General features: G+C 43.7%; 1 protein-coding gene across 1 annotated transcript in view; it reads left to right on the top strand.

The window, feature by feature from the left end:
- The window catches only part of LOC147747108 (vitamin D3 hydroxylase-associated protein-like), a 458139-nt gene extending 448569 nt beyond the window's left edge, over positions 1-9570 (top strand). Inside the window, exons 14-15 of the mRNA XM_086952359.1 lie at positions 5536-5681; positions 8231-9570. Of these exons, the coding sequence (XP_086808485.1) occupies positions 5536-5681; positions 8231-8359 (275 nt within the window). The 3' untranslated portion in view covers positions 8360-9570. The remainder of the gene's footprint in view (positions 1-5535; positions 5682-8230) is intronic.
- The last annotated feature ends 5137 nt before the right edge of the window (positions 9571-14707 follow it).

The following is a 14707-nucleotide window of genomic DNA, read 5'->3' as shown; positions in this document are numbered from 1 at the left end:
TTCAGAGTCGTGGAAACAATAGATAGATATTTTACTCAGTCAATCGTGCATGCTTCGTTTCACCAGAGGTGCCGAGAAAATAGATAAACGGGCGTTTTCAATATAAGGATTTATTAACCAGTCTTCTTTCTCAGGCATAAGAAATGAACTGCTACAATCGTAAAACTGGTTGCAAAATATAATGCATACAGTTGAAAGAGTAGAATAAAATAATACTGTAAAATCATTGTATGGTTCCTAAACCATAAATAAATACATACATAAATAACAGAGGCTAAAAGTACACAACTGGTACTTCTAAAATACACCTACCCCGATGTACCTAACCTAAGCTTAGTACGAGGGAAGAAGTAAGTGAGGTGTAGAATAAATATAGTATTCTTTCGCCAAGAATCTGTCCAAGATTTATCTTAGGTTCTAATGAGCTCCGTACCTTGGTTTGAATGAAGAAGGTCAGGCTCAGGACTCGATTTCCCAACAACCCGCAAGGGTAGCTTGGAAACACTGGAGCTGGATTTCTCGGCATGAGAAAAGATAGCGCCTCTCTCAGTACGTCTCCTGGAAGGTCGGCTTCCTTTGGCACTTGCTGTAGCAGGATGCGTCGGGCAAGTAGATAGTCAAACTGCTCCAAACCACTGTGTGTTTGCTAAGGCAAGTGTGGGCATATTTATACCTTGAAGTTGCAGAGTTTGACGTAAAGGTGGACATAATAACCTCTTAAAAGAGTTGCAGTTCTTTGAAAACTCCATGAGTTCTTGGACAAGTCAGTTCTCGAGCAAGCTGCTGAAGCCGAGTTTTCCAAGAAAGCGTTGTAGATTTTCAGAACTAGTGGAAGTATCCTTGCTGTATTTGGATTGCATGCGCTAAGGCCAAATATGGCTATGAATTCTTTGCCTATATAAAGATATGGTGTTTTATACCTATATAAGGGCATGATTCAGGAAAATTACAATAGGGAAGGCAGGCACAGCCCTATTGAGACCCAGGTGCTACTCCTCCCACCATTCTACATGCAGATGGGTCTATTCATCTAGTGAAAAGACAGTCAATTCACAAACAGGCAGAGGCACACAGAAAGGCTGAACAAAAAAATAGCCACTTTCTAAAAGTGCTATTTCCAAACTTAGAATTTTTAAACTTAGAATTTAAAAAACATCTTCACTAAAAGATGTGTTATTAAATTCTGAGTTCAGGAATATCAGATTCCAAATTTGTATCTTGCTGCTATGGGTAGATATGCAGGTAAACATGTTACACAAGCATTCCCTGTTCTACCCTATGGGCAAGATAGCCTTTCATTAGTGAAAAACGAAATTGCCTTTATTTCACTATCAGGACATGTTACCCACACTAGAACATGTCCTACCTTTCACATACACTGCACCCTGCCCAGGGGGGTAACTTGGGCCTACCATAGGGTTGTCCAATGTGTAAGAAAAGGGAAGGGTCAGGCCTGGCAAGCGTGTACACTGGCCAGGACTGTTACGAGGAGACTAAACTCAGCAATAATTTAGACAAAACTCGGCATTAAATGAAACAATGGCAGATACTGTTAAGATATTATAATTCAGTTTAATTTGTATGCAATGGATAGTTATCATGTTTAATACTGCTACTTGGGTTAGCTGTAATGATGTATTATACAGTAACAGAGTTGTAATAACCAATGCTTGATTGTGTTTAACTATGCTGTAATGATGTACTATAAAGTAGCAAGATTTGCCAAAACCAATGCTTGATTGTGTTAAAGAACTTTATTTCCTCAAAACTGACTTTCTAGAACATTAGGGAACTGAGGGCCTGATTCACAGAATGAACTTAAGACTCAATCCTAAACTTACTACTATTTTGGTATTCACAGAATGAACTTACTACTTTTGGTATTCATAGAAGTTAGGATTTTGTCTTAAGTTTATCGAGAATTTGCTGCCAGTATGTCCCCAGGAAGGGGCACTCCAACCGTAAGTGGGTGAGGGTGCCCAGTGAACCACAGGCTCGCCAGCATTGTCTACAAATAGGATTACTCCTATGACGCCTTACTGGGGTTACGTACCAATAGGTGGCCACTTCAGTGGCAGTTTCAATAGAGGGGACATTGCGTGCAGTGCCTCGGGCCCTGTAATAAATATCCTTCCATTCCTTCTGTGTGAGTGCCCTACCCAACTTCCCCTGCCAGCGTAGTTGTCTGGGGAACTTCCCGTCATCTGAAGTGCCCGGAGTCTGTACGGGGTCCAAGTGCAGGGCAGGTAGGCCACGGTGTTCGCGGCTGTGCTGGGGTGGTGTAGCACTACAGGCCAGCCGTCCCCGGCTGCTGGATCGCACCGCAGGCAGGCTCACCTCGGTCGTGTGAAGGGACGCTGTACTGGCGGTTTTCAGACTGGTGCCTCCATCTTGTCACCGAGCCGCTTGCGCGCGGCCGTTTTCGGGTGACCCGACACCGGGCTCACTCTGTTCCTCTGCCCTCCGCCTTCAGATGCAGCCCTCAGCGGGAGACCGGATGCAGGTCTCGGCCCCAGCATGCCTACTCCTGCGCTCACTCGCGCCGGCCTGCAAAATGGTCCGCAGTCCGCGCTCAGCCCGATGGGTCCCGATGGGTGGAATATTCTATTTAGGTTTAAATATTGCTAGGAAGTAGCAGAAAGTGTCATCCAAGGACTTAAAATGCTACCTATGATAAATCCAACAACGTGCCACTGTTAGATTTATAATAACTATCACAGAAAAGACGTTTTTAAACTTTCTTTCCTGCAAGCCAAATCCAGTCATCCAGCTATTGTCTCCTGATCGGCTAGCCTCAGTCAGATTAAGCCAAGCTGCCTTAATGAGATGTGAAGTAGCCTACTAGAGAGACAATGGGTTTTCTATGGGTGGAGAATTGAATCTGCAGAAGGCATGAAGGAGAATGGGTGGACAAACTGGTCTTCAAGAGAAGAATTACATTTTAGGACAGCACAGCCTCATCCCCACATCCTGCCACCCCAGTCACACAGAAGCCCCTGTAATTAGATTAAGGATAGGGGTGGAAGGGGAGTTTTAGGTAATCTTAGCCATGCCAGTGGGTTGGCTTAGCCTGGTATAACCTCCAAGGCTAGAATTCCTCCCTATTGTATTTTTAGAGAATAGTGTGTTCAGGGACAAGAATATGCCACCATTTGGAAGAAGTGGTCATACACCTGGCTGCATCCCATTGGCCAGGGGTACCCCCAGCCTGATGCTTAGAAACACAGCATACATTTAGAAGAGTTGCCTAGCATCTCAGATCTGCAATATGAAACTACAAGGAGAAGAAGGCCTGCAGTGATGGAACGCTGGCATGCACCCCAAATGATTGCACTTTGGGACCTACAGCCCTAAGGACTTTGCCTTGCTTTAAGAAGGATTAAGGAGGGGACTCCCTGTATGCTACATGTCCACAGAGCCCACCTGCATCATCTGAAGCAAGAAATCTCCATCCTGGAGTGTGTCCAGTGGCCTTTTAAGGATTTAGCCAGGTGCATTGTGGGAATTGTACTCCTAGCATCCCAAGGAGCATCTCTGAGATTCTAGACTCCTGGATTGGTGTTGTGCACATTTTGAACACACAAGGAGACCTCTGGAAGAAGATTCAGAAGTTTGGTAACTTTTTGGGGAAAGGCTCCATAAGGTGACTGACTCAATGCCGAGAGTCAAGCCAGCTACCTTCAACTGTGACTTGGCCTGGATGTCAGGTTTGTCCCGCTGAAAACTCAAGAGCTCCAGACTTCCAGGATTGACCGTAACCTCACAGAAAACCAAGCCGACACGTAATTGTGAATCTGGCCTAAGGAGGAGCTTTGCTCAACAGTGGGAGAAAAAGCTCCAGAAAACAACTATAGGGCCAATTACGATGCGGCCCACATTGTAATGGGTCACTCAGTTTACTTTCCAACCGCTTCATTATGATGGAGGTGGTCAGAAAGTAAACAAGCTGGCCATTCTGTCTGGCTTCCGATGGGCTTAGAGAGCGCATTCACCAGGTGGAACATGGCTAGTAATATTAAGGTAAGGCCTTTCCTTTGAGATTACGATGCACAGTTTCCGACAAGGTTTCCATGCTGGCCTGCCCGCCATGGAAACCATGGCAGGAAGTGTGTTTGGGGACCCCCTAGCAGGGCCCCCTCTGACACATTGACTCTGTTTGAAGGCCAAGGGGACACCTATGGTGCCCTTCTTTTGATCCCAGCACAATGTGGCAGGCACTTTGTGGCGCCTGCCACCGGGTGCAGGGATAAACTGCACCTCCCTTTCCTCAATTGGAGCTTGTGGTATGGCCGGTTTATGGCTGTCACAAAATTTAAATTGAGGAAAGGGAGAATACAACCGAACAGTGTTAAGTCGCAATGAAATAAGTCGGTCTGGACTGTCGACTGGGAGCCAGTCTGTCCCAGGCTGAGTCAGTGTCAGGCGGAGGCAATTCCGCCCCACATCAAAATATGCCTCTAAGTGTAAAGGTAACATTTTAACAAAGGCCTCTGCTTGGTGTAATCAAGGGCTCCATTGCGCCGGCCTCAAACTTTGACTTTATCCCAGCCAAGCACGACCAGGTGTCCCAATTTGGCGCTAAAAGTTTTTCAGCACTCGGAAATGTTTAATTGTTAGAAATTCATATCTCGGATTCCCTACATTGGATTTTTGTCTTGTTGGTGTTTATTTGTTCATAAAAATATAACTATTTCTATTAATTGGAGTTGGATTGTTTGTTGTGTCCTACTTATTTAATGTATCGGTGTTTATAAAAGCTTTACACACCTGTCTAGTAAGTTATGTCTGACTGCTCATTGCCAGCTGCCAAGTGTTGAGCAAGGGAATAAATTATTGCGACGTGACCCACCCTTTTATTGTGTTTGTGGCTTTATTACTATTACTAGTGGTAAGCCACTACTTATCACTACTAATAAGCCACTTTCCAAAACCTGCCCAGTTTCAGCAGAATCATACATGTTCAAACTTTCCCATAGCAGTATTTGTTGTAGTACAGGTTGCATCCATAAGAGGCTCCAGGATGCTACCTGGACTAAATTAAGTTATTTGACAGATTGTGCACTCTAACCTAGCTTTGCACTCTGAATTACTGATTGAGTTTGACTATATTACTTGTTTTCTGTATAACTTAAAATCTGAAAATAAAAATGCCAAGTTTAACCTTTGCCTGGCTGTCATTCTTGTAGGGCCAAATTGCTTCCACAACTCTAAATTGAAATCATTTTGAGGGCTTTATAGAGAAACAGGTCTAGCAGGAGCATAAAAATCCAATAAGGAATTTTGCACAAAGAGAAAGATAGGGATCGCGGCGTCACCTTTACAAGAATTATTAAATGATACATAGCAAAAGCTGTTCAGTCGAAAACCGACTGGAGGCACTAACCTACATTCTCATTGTATTTTCAATTTCTTGTGTTAAGCCAGTGCCAGACTCCATATTCTCTAACGCTAGATAAGTCGTTTTCACTTGGCAAAGGACCTACGAACATTGTAAACAGGTCTAATATTTTGTAATGTCATCTTCATTTGTTCCAGGTGGCAGTACCAACACCCATCTCTTTAATGTTTTAAACTTCCCTGCTGGAGTGGTGCCTGTTGCAACAGTGACTGAAGAGGATGAAGAACAGCTGAAGCATTACAAGGGGCACTACAATGACCACTGGGACAAGTTGTTAAAAAAGGTTAGTTTAGCTCTTTCCATTTATCAGGATGATTCTCAGTTAAAAAAGGTGAACCAGATAATCATCCCTTCTGTGAACGAGTACAAATGAAATGTTAAGCTACCACTTTGTCTTGAGATCTGTATGTATTATGCACCTGAGTTTTCATGTTCCACAATAACGGTAAGGAGATTTTCTTGATATGAAAAATAATGTTAAATTCTGGTAGCAATGGAGACCAAACTTCCTATTGCTCGCACTGTCATGATGTACCAAGCCTAATTCAGTTTAAAATTCAAAACACCTTGAACGATATTGAAGGACGATAAAAAAGCACGCCTACTAATATCATAGTGTTGTTACCATTGTGGCAGAGCAACTTTTTGAGAGGTTATGATTGTGCCTTAAAATCAGAAGTTTGTTCCATCCTGAGGTGTGAAAATATATAGGGCCTCATTTATGAAATGTGTCACATTGCTGGGGGAAACCAGAGATACAGCACTTTTCATAGTACCATCCTTGCGACACCATGGATGCACCGCATTTATTGTACGCTTATCCATGTCGCAAAGATCTACAGATACGTCAGTATTCCTGACGTATCTGTTGGCACAAATTTGGTCCATTGCTGGAGTGTGTCTGAAAATAGACACAACTCCAGCAACGTGTCTCTTCAGATGGGGCAAGCCACATGTGAAAGGACCTGCGCCACTCCTTATGCCTGTTTCTGGCAGGCGTAAGGATTTGATGCAGTGACATACTAGAAGTGGTGCAGTGAAATCTCATATATATCACTGCAACACTACTACAAGTTTTTTTTACTGAGGAATACCCTCCCTGCATTATACTAGACGCAGGAATAATGTAGTGCAGGGGTGTACAAAGCGACTCATCTGCCTAGATGCGTCACTTTGTATCAGTGTACAGTGTAATATTTTGTCGCAGCTCAAATAACTACATTACATTACATTAATTCGAAGAAAAGACTTGATTGCTGTATGGAAAATGGAGCATGAAATATTGTGTTACCTTAATATTGTAGACAAAATATCGGGGATAAAAATCTTGGAGCCCTTCTCTGTCGATATTATCTTTGTGTCCTGACCTGTCAATATTATCTTTGTGCCCTTACATGTCGATATTATCTTTGTGCGAGTGCTTATCAATATTATCTTTGTGTCCTTACCTGTCAATATTATATTTGTGCCCTTGCATGTCAGTAATATGTTTGTGCCCTTACCTGTCGATATTATCTTTGTGTCCTTACCTGCCAATATTATCTTTGTGCCCTTACCGGCCAATATTATCTTTGTGCCCTTGTATGCCAATATTATGTTTGTGCCCTTACCTGTCGATATTATCTTTGTGCATGTGCTTGTTGATATTATCTTTGTGTCCTTACCCACTTGCGTGCTTCTGTCGGCCAACGGCCGTTGCGGCACTACCTTCGTAGTGCTGTGCAAGTCCATTGGCCGACGCGGCCCCGCCCACTCCGTTAAACTGCTGCACCGCTGCGGATTTGCCGTCATGGTTAACGGTTACCTGTCGATGTTATCTTTGTGTCCGTACCTGTCCATATTATCTTTGTGCCCTTACCTGTTGATATAATCTTTGTGTCCATACTTATCAATATTATCTTTGTGCCCATACTTGCCAATGATATCTTTGTGTACCTACCTGCCAATATTATTTTTGTGTCCTTACCTGGACCTGGACCTGTGTCCTTATCTGTGTGGTCTTACCTGTCAAATTATCTTTGTGTTCTTACTTATCAACATTATCCGTGTCCTAACTCAATATTGTTTTTGTGTCCTTACTCGTCAATATCATCTTTCTGCCATTGCCTGTGCCATTGCCTGTCACTATTATCTTTGTTCTCTTATCTGTTAATATTATCTATATGCCCTTGCCTGGCAATATTTTATTTGTGCTCTTACCTGTTGATATTATCTTTGTGAACTTACCTTTCGATATTTCCTTTGTGCCCGCACTTGTCAATATTATCTTTGTGTCTTACTTGCCAAAATTATATTTGTGTCCTTACCTGTCGATATTATCGTTGCGTCCTTACTTGTCCATATTATCTTTGTGTCATTACCTTCGATATTTTCTTTGTGCCCATGCCTGTCAATATTATTTTTCTGCACTTACCTGTCGATATTTTTGTCCTCGACATTGTGGATACTGTAGTTATGTAGGACGAAATTCCAGGTTGAATATTCCGATCCACAGTAATGAATTTTCATTTGTAAGTGAGTCTGTTACTATAATATCTCATGTGCTCAGCATATCCAGAGTGTAAACCTGTCACCACATTTTTTGCAACACTACACTTTTAATCATACAGTGTCAGCAACAAGCCACCCTTACCCTATCAGTAGGTTGCTTAAATAATTTGTTGAATTTAACGAGCACCTCTGACCTGGTCCTCCACTGGAGTTTGCCTCTGTGGCCACTATTAGCCACACGATCATTCCTTTCTGACATCACAGGACATCGGTTTGATAATTGTGCCATACACTGCTATTCTCTTTTGCAAAGTGATTCTCGTGTTTGTATTTCCCCTGCAGGCGGCAACAGGAGGCGTGGGGCTCCCTGTGGCAGTGCAGTGTGTGGCTCTCACCTGGCAGGATGAACTGTGCCTTCGCTTCATGAAGGAGGTTGAGCATGTGACGCACATGAGCAAAATGAAATTCTAGGTTTTACAGGAGGAAGAATTAAGGCTGATAACGCTGAAGGAAACTGTCATTGGAAAAACGTGAATGTCCTTGTGGGTTGTTATGGCGGATATCTCACTTGAAAGATGCAAACCTCTTTATTTCACCGAAGTTGCATTTGCAGCAACAAATTAAGTACATTGGTGTAGTGCACTGTATATTGTGTGAGAAAAGTTTCTGCGAGTTTAAGTGGAGAAGACCCTGTGAAACAGAATCTCATGAGTCATGAACTTGATTTAGTACTGGCTTAAATCCGAATTGCACGTCTGTGTATTATATCGACACCAAATGTCAACATCCTGCTATATCATTATCACATGTTAGATTGTTATGTCCCAGTCACGTGCCAGTGTATTATATCCCCACCAAATGCCACTGTGTTGTACCTCCTTCAAATCAGTGTCGTATCTGACTATGACATGTCAATGTATACCCACCACGTGGCAACGTGTTATATCACATTCATGTCAGTGTGTTATAGTCACATCTGATGTCAATGTATCACACACCTATTATATATATATATCAATGTAATTACTTATCGAATCTCAATTTGTTTAATCCGCATCACATGCCAGTGTGTTTTGGCCACTTCTCGCACATCCCCATGACGTGTAAGCATAGCATTCCACATCAGACGCCACTACATTAAAGCCATAGCACACATCAATGTGTTTTATCCCTATCATATGTTAGGGAGAGGTTCCATTACAGTTTCAAACAGTGATTGTTCTGCCAAAATCAAAATCATTTGTCAGTATACTGATAGTTTTAGATATAATCTGCTCTTGCATTTTGCATTTAATGAGTATTGCCTGGCTCATATACACAGAGACTTGTTCTATACAATAGAAGGGTGTAGGGGCAAAGGCTGTTCCCTATTATTTCAATCTGCCTCATTTCTCACGAGGAGGAACAGTGGGTCTCCTGCATAATATGTGCTAATTTTAAAACATGACACATATATAAAAAACTCAAATTGCTGATATATTTTAGTTACAATATTTCTAAATTACCCACATTTGCATGTATTTGACTGCTCTACTGTCAATGCTGTCTTTGACTGTGAGATTTTAGGGTATATATCCTTGTAATTGTTGTGATTCTAAATACATGATTAGTAAAAAAAATAAATGTAAACATGATAATTGTTTTGCCTATCGAATGAATACAATGATATTAATAAATTGCAATTATGTGTTATCTTTTTATACTGCTGTGCGCGCTGGAATAAAAACAGGTTGACAAAACTGTAAGAAGCTCAAAAGAGTATGAAAGTTCCCTCGCATTTTGCAGGACTTGAAACCATCCTCAGCACAACAAAAAGGTGACCTAATGATTAAACAGGAGAAGAGAGAATATTTAATCTGTGATGGACATACTGAAAGAAGAACTTGACAGACTGTCTCTGTCTCTGTGACAGTCGAGGAAGCAGGGTCTGTAGGCAACTCACCTGCAAGGCTCACCTGCTTAAGAAGAGTGACATCCACAGCTACCAAGTCCCATGCAATTTGTGAAATCCCTCCCTGGCTGTTTAGCCAAAATCATGATGCATGATAGGATATTGGAGTCCTGACATACAATATTAAAATGATAAGGTAGGTAATAGTAGCCTCCTGTAATGCTGGATGGTATTGCTCTATGAAATTATGTGTCTTCAGTTTCTTTTTGATCTGCAGGAGGTTTTTCTGATGTTGCTTCAGATTTTGTTTTAGATTCTTGGTGTGTAGATGGAGAAGCCCTGCCTTCTGGTATTTTCTTTCTTGCATTTCTTCATTTCTGGTCTGGTGATGTCCACCGGCTCTCTGAAGTGGTAAGTTTGTCTGCCAGTTATTTGGTGGAGTCTTCCTAAATGGGTTTAAAGGTGATGCAATTGGTATTGAATATGGTACAGGCGGGAAACATCCTTTACAACTAAACTTTTACCACGCAGTGCTGTTACAACGCAAGTATTATAACGAAAACCTTTACAACGCATTACACTGGGGGGCGCTCTAGGATAGGGAATAGTTTTAATTTACTATCCAACACCTTCCCTAGTGTCCACGGGGACTGGAGTTGGAATAGTAAATTAAACTATTCACTACCCAGCACCCCCAAGTGTAATGCGTTGTAAAGGTTTGCATTGTAATACTTGCGTTGTAACAGCATGCGTGGTAAAAGCATGCGTTGTAACGTCATACATCCAGGACAGGCATGGAGGGGAGCCAGTGTAGTTCCTTCACAGTTGGCATGATGTGAGAGAAATTCTTCTTTCCCTTGGTGAGACAAAATGCACTGTGTAGGATGCCTTCCACCGCGCCAATGTGGTGTTAGGGCGCTCATTGAGCAGAGCGTTGCCTCCACCCAGGTGGTAGGGGGCTAATGCTTGCTTTGCTGTTCGTAAGTTGGCTTCTAGTAGAAAGGCTTTAATGTTTTTTCAGGAAGGCTTCTTGGCAATGAGGTCTTTCAAGCAGAGGTCTGTGATGAGGGTGAATACAAGTGATTTTGCATATGGTGGTCAGCTGGTGGTGAGACCCTCTAGCTTGGTGTTGGAAAGGTACGTGGAAATCTGCGGTTCTCTAGTTCTGCTGGTAGAAGTAATTCAGTATTTGTTGAGCTGTGCTTAAGGCAGGTGCTTGACTTCTAATTCTGGGCCAGCTGAAGAGAGACTTTTAGTTGCTGAATGTAAGGAGCTGAAGAGATTTTGAGATAGAGATTTGTGTCATTGCTGTACTGAGGGATCTTGATTTTACTGTCAGGAAGCATGATTCAGAAGGCTTGCATTTAGACGTTGAGGAAGAATGGGGCACAGGATGGATCCCTCTGCGACACCACAGACGGTTTAGGGACCAACGCGAGCCTTTGTTGAAGAAATGTCATGATTCATGACATGACACTGAGATCAGTGTTGAAGAGTGGGCTGAATGTTATCTTCTTGGGGATTGGGTGGTGTGGATTTAGAGGCAAAATAGATGCCTGTTTTGTAATGATGATGTTGGATCTGAGTTTTATATCTTCTTGGTGAAGTAGAGGGTGATGATGTTACACTTGTCTGCTGACTGAGTGACCTTGTTCTGTGAATTACTTTGATGCAATGTTTGACAGTACTGAAGAAAGTTTTGGCTCTCTTGGTTTTTGTATTGATGCTTTATTTGAGTACTCTTGTTGAGGGTGGTTTTCATTGTGGTGCTGAGGAATGTGAAAACCAAATGAAATGTTTTGAGGAATCGTGGGCGGCCTTGGTCCATCTTCATTTCTTATCTGACAAACTCGATTTCTGCAAGTTCTTGTTTGTAGCTTGGAGCTGAGAGCGTTGGTTTGGTGGAACATATTTCTAGATGTATACTCAGTTAAAAATGACTTCAAAGGGTTGTTGTCAGGATGCAGTCACCTTGCGCACAGAGTTTAATGTGAACAATGATTTTTTTAATCTCTGAGTGGCAAAACTGGTCAGGCCAGTTTTGTCTCAGGCTGCACAAAATACATTTTTACAAATGTACCCTACCAGTAGGGTAAATATGTTTGCTCTATGTTTATATATTAGCATACAGCCATATTGACTTTCAAGGCACACTTTAGTGGTGACATACGAATATAAAAAAATTTAGACTTTCCACCTTGGGAAACACTATTATCCTTGGTATGTGTTACAGCAGTGCATTGAAACTGCAGCCCAGACAGAGCAAAGTGGTGAACCTGGCAGACAAATCCGGGTCCTGTATAGTCACACCTGAGCCCTTATATTATATTTAACTTTTTTTAAATAAACTCTTTTTATTAACATTGCTCATGATATCATTCACATCAATACAATAATCACATAGCATGGGGTAAGATGACATTACCAAATACAGTGAAGTGCCAGCGCAGATACAGGGAGGTTTGTTCATATTCATTAGTCTGGATCTAATCCGCCCCTCAGTGCCCTGTATTCCAGACCTTTTTCCACTTTTATGCACATCCCCTGAATTTGTAGATAGTTTCTTCGGCCCGCTGGCACCAGTCTAGGTCTCGCATCCACTGGTCCCACTGCGGGGGCGCCTGCTCCCCCCAGCCACTTGCTATGTTCCGTTTTACCACACCTGCTGCCATTGCAAGCCAGATCTTGTTGCATCTGGACCAGTCCATGACCTCTTTGATCATCAGTAGTAACCACTTAGGCTCCATCAGGACCGGGGTACCCACCACCGCTGTCATTGTGTCCACTACTTTAGTCCAGAATGGTACAATCTCCGGACAATCCCATAAGATGTGATAGAACGTGCCTTCTTCTCTGCACCCCCTAGCACAGAGGTCCGATTGACTCCTTTCCCAGGCATATAAGTGTGTTCGGGGGTAATAAACTCGGTGGAGAATATTTAACTGTGTCTGCCTGAACCAAGCGCGAATGGCTATTTCATGGGGACTCTGCAGCGCATCCTGCCAGTCGTCGTCCTCCAGGGCTCCTATGTCACCCTCCTATTTATCCCGCAAGGATACTAGGGGATCAGGCATGTTGCTGATGAGTTTACGCTAAATTGTGGACGTGGGTTTTTCCACTATGGTGTCTAGAAGGAGCCTGTCCTCCAGAGGGGAGTAGTCCGGGAGCAATGTAACACTCCGCATATGTGAATGCAGGGCATCAGTAAGCCATATGTAGTGGTAGTGCTGTGTGTTGTGTAGGTCATATTCCGTTTGGAAATAGTCCAAGGGTCGGGGCGTTTCTTTTCCATACATCCCCTAAATACTCAAAGCCTATTAACTTCCTCCCCCTGAAGCCGGTCAACTTGGTTACTTCTGGTAACTGATCCCCAAACCATAAGGGGGTTCTACCCTTGAGGGACCCCTTCCAGCCCAGGAACTGATTCACCTCCCTCCAAAACTGAATCACTACCCCGGTGTGCGATGGCAGGTCCCTTCTCTGCCTCTTTACATACAGGAGTTTCCTCGCAGTTCCCCCCAGGCATGACCCATCCGTCCACCCTATTGGCCGGCTCTGAACCCACTGCATACACCCAGTCATTGACCCCTGTAGCTGTGACGCCCAGTAATATAATTGGACGTCTGGTAGGGCCAGCCGCATCACACACTCCGCTCGTTAACTTGCACAGTGCAATCCGTGTGTTGCCCCCCTCCCAGAGCAATGTCTGCGCTGCCTGAGAAATCCCCTGAAATACACCGCCTGGAACCGGATATGGCGTGTTTTGTAAGATATAAAAGAGCTGCGGCAATGCCAGCATTTTAAACATTGCGGCCCGCCCCATAAGTGACAGCGGTAGCGACCTCCAGTGGCTCAAATCTGTTTCCAAGCGCACCAGTTGGGGTTCCAAATTCCTGGTGAAGAACTCTGCTCGGTCTCTGGTAATGTAAATCCCCAGGTACTTAAATCCTCTCTCCACAATCGAGGCCGGACATCTAGACGGGATCCACGGGGGGACCAGAGAGCGGGAAGATCAGCAACTTTGCGCAATTGATTGTGTAGCCTGAGTAGCTACCAAATAATTCAAAAAGGTGGAATTGTACGGTCTGGTCATATACAGCACAATATTGTCCGCGTACAGGGAGATATGCTCTTCCCACTCCTCAGACACCGCCAGGCTCCAAAACGACCTAGCTATCCTGATCCAGTGTGCCAGTGGCTCAAGGGCTAAGGCGTACAAATGGGGTGATAGAGGGCACCCCTGCCTGGGTCCCATATGCAGGGGAAAAGCAAGGGACTCTACCCAGTTAACTCTGAACTCCGCCATCAGCCGTTCGTACAGCAGCCGCACCCAACTGCAGAATATCGGTCCCAGGCCCTGTCGACGGAGAACCATAAACAAATATGGCCATTCAATGCTGTCAAAGGCCATTGAGGCGTCCAGTGCCATCAATGCTGTCTGAGTGTTACCTATGTCTTCTGTCATATAGAGGACCTCATATAAGCGTCAGAGATTATTACGAGTGCTCCTGTGTGGCATAAATCTGGACTGATCCACATGCACCAAATCAGGCAGAACTGAGAGCAGCTGCGTCGCCAGTGCCTTGGCTAGGACTTTAGCCTAAACATTTAAAAGGCAGATCTGCCGGTAGGAGGAGCACTGATTGGCCGGCTTCCCCGCTTTGTGGATTACGACTATGGTGACATCTCTTTGATCCGCCGGCAGTCTCCCCACCTCACGCGTATCTAAGTACATTTGCAGGAGTGGGTCAAAGATAATATTCATCTGTCTCTTGTATATCTCTACTGGGAGCCCATTCGGCCCCTGCACCTTACCTGACTGAAGCGTGTTGAGAGCTTCGCCGATCGTCAGTCCCGTAAAGTCAGCTTCTAGCTGGTCGCTCTGCTCCTGGGACAGTGTGGGCAGTGCAAAGTCTTTCAGGAACTCC

Source organism: Lissotriton vulgaris, chromosome 1_1 (genome assembly GCF_964263255.1).
Source record: "Lissotriton vulgaris chromosome 1_1, aLisVul1.2, whole genome shotgun sequence".
Taxonomy (NCBI): Eukaryota; Metazoa; Chordata; class Amphibia; order Caudata; family Salamandridae; genus Lissotriton; species Lissotriton vulgaris.
This window is presented reverse-complemented; position numbering and strand designations above follow the sequence as displayed.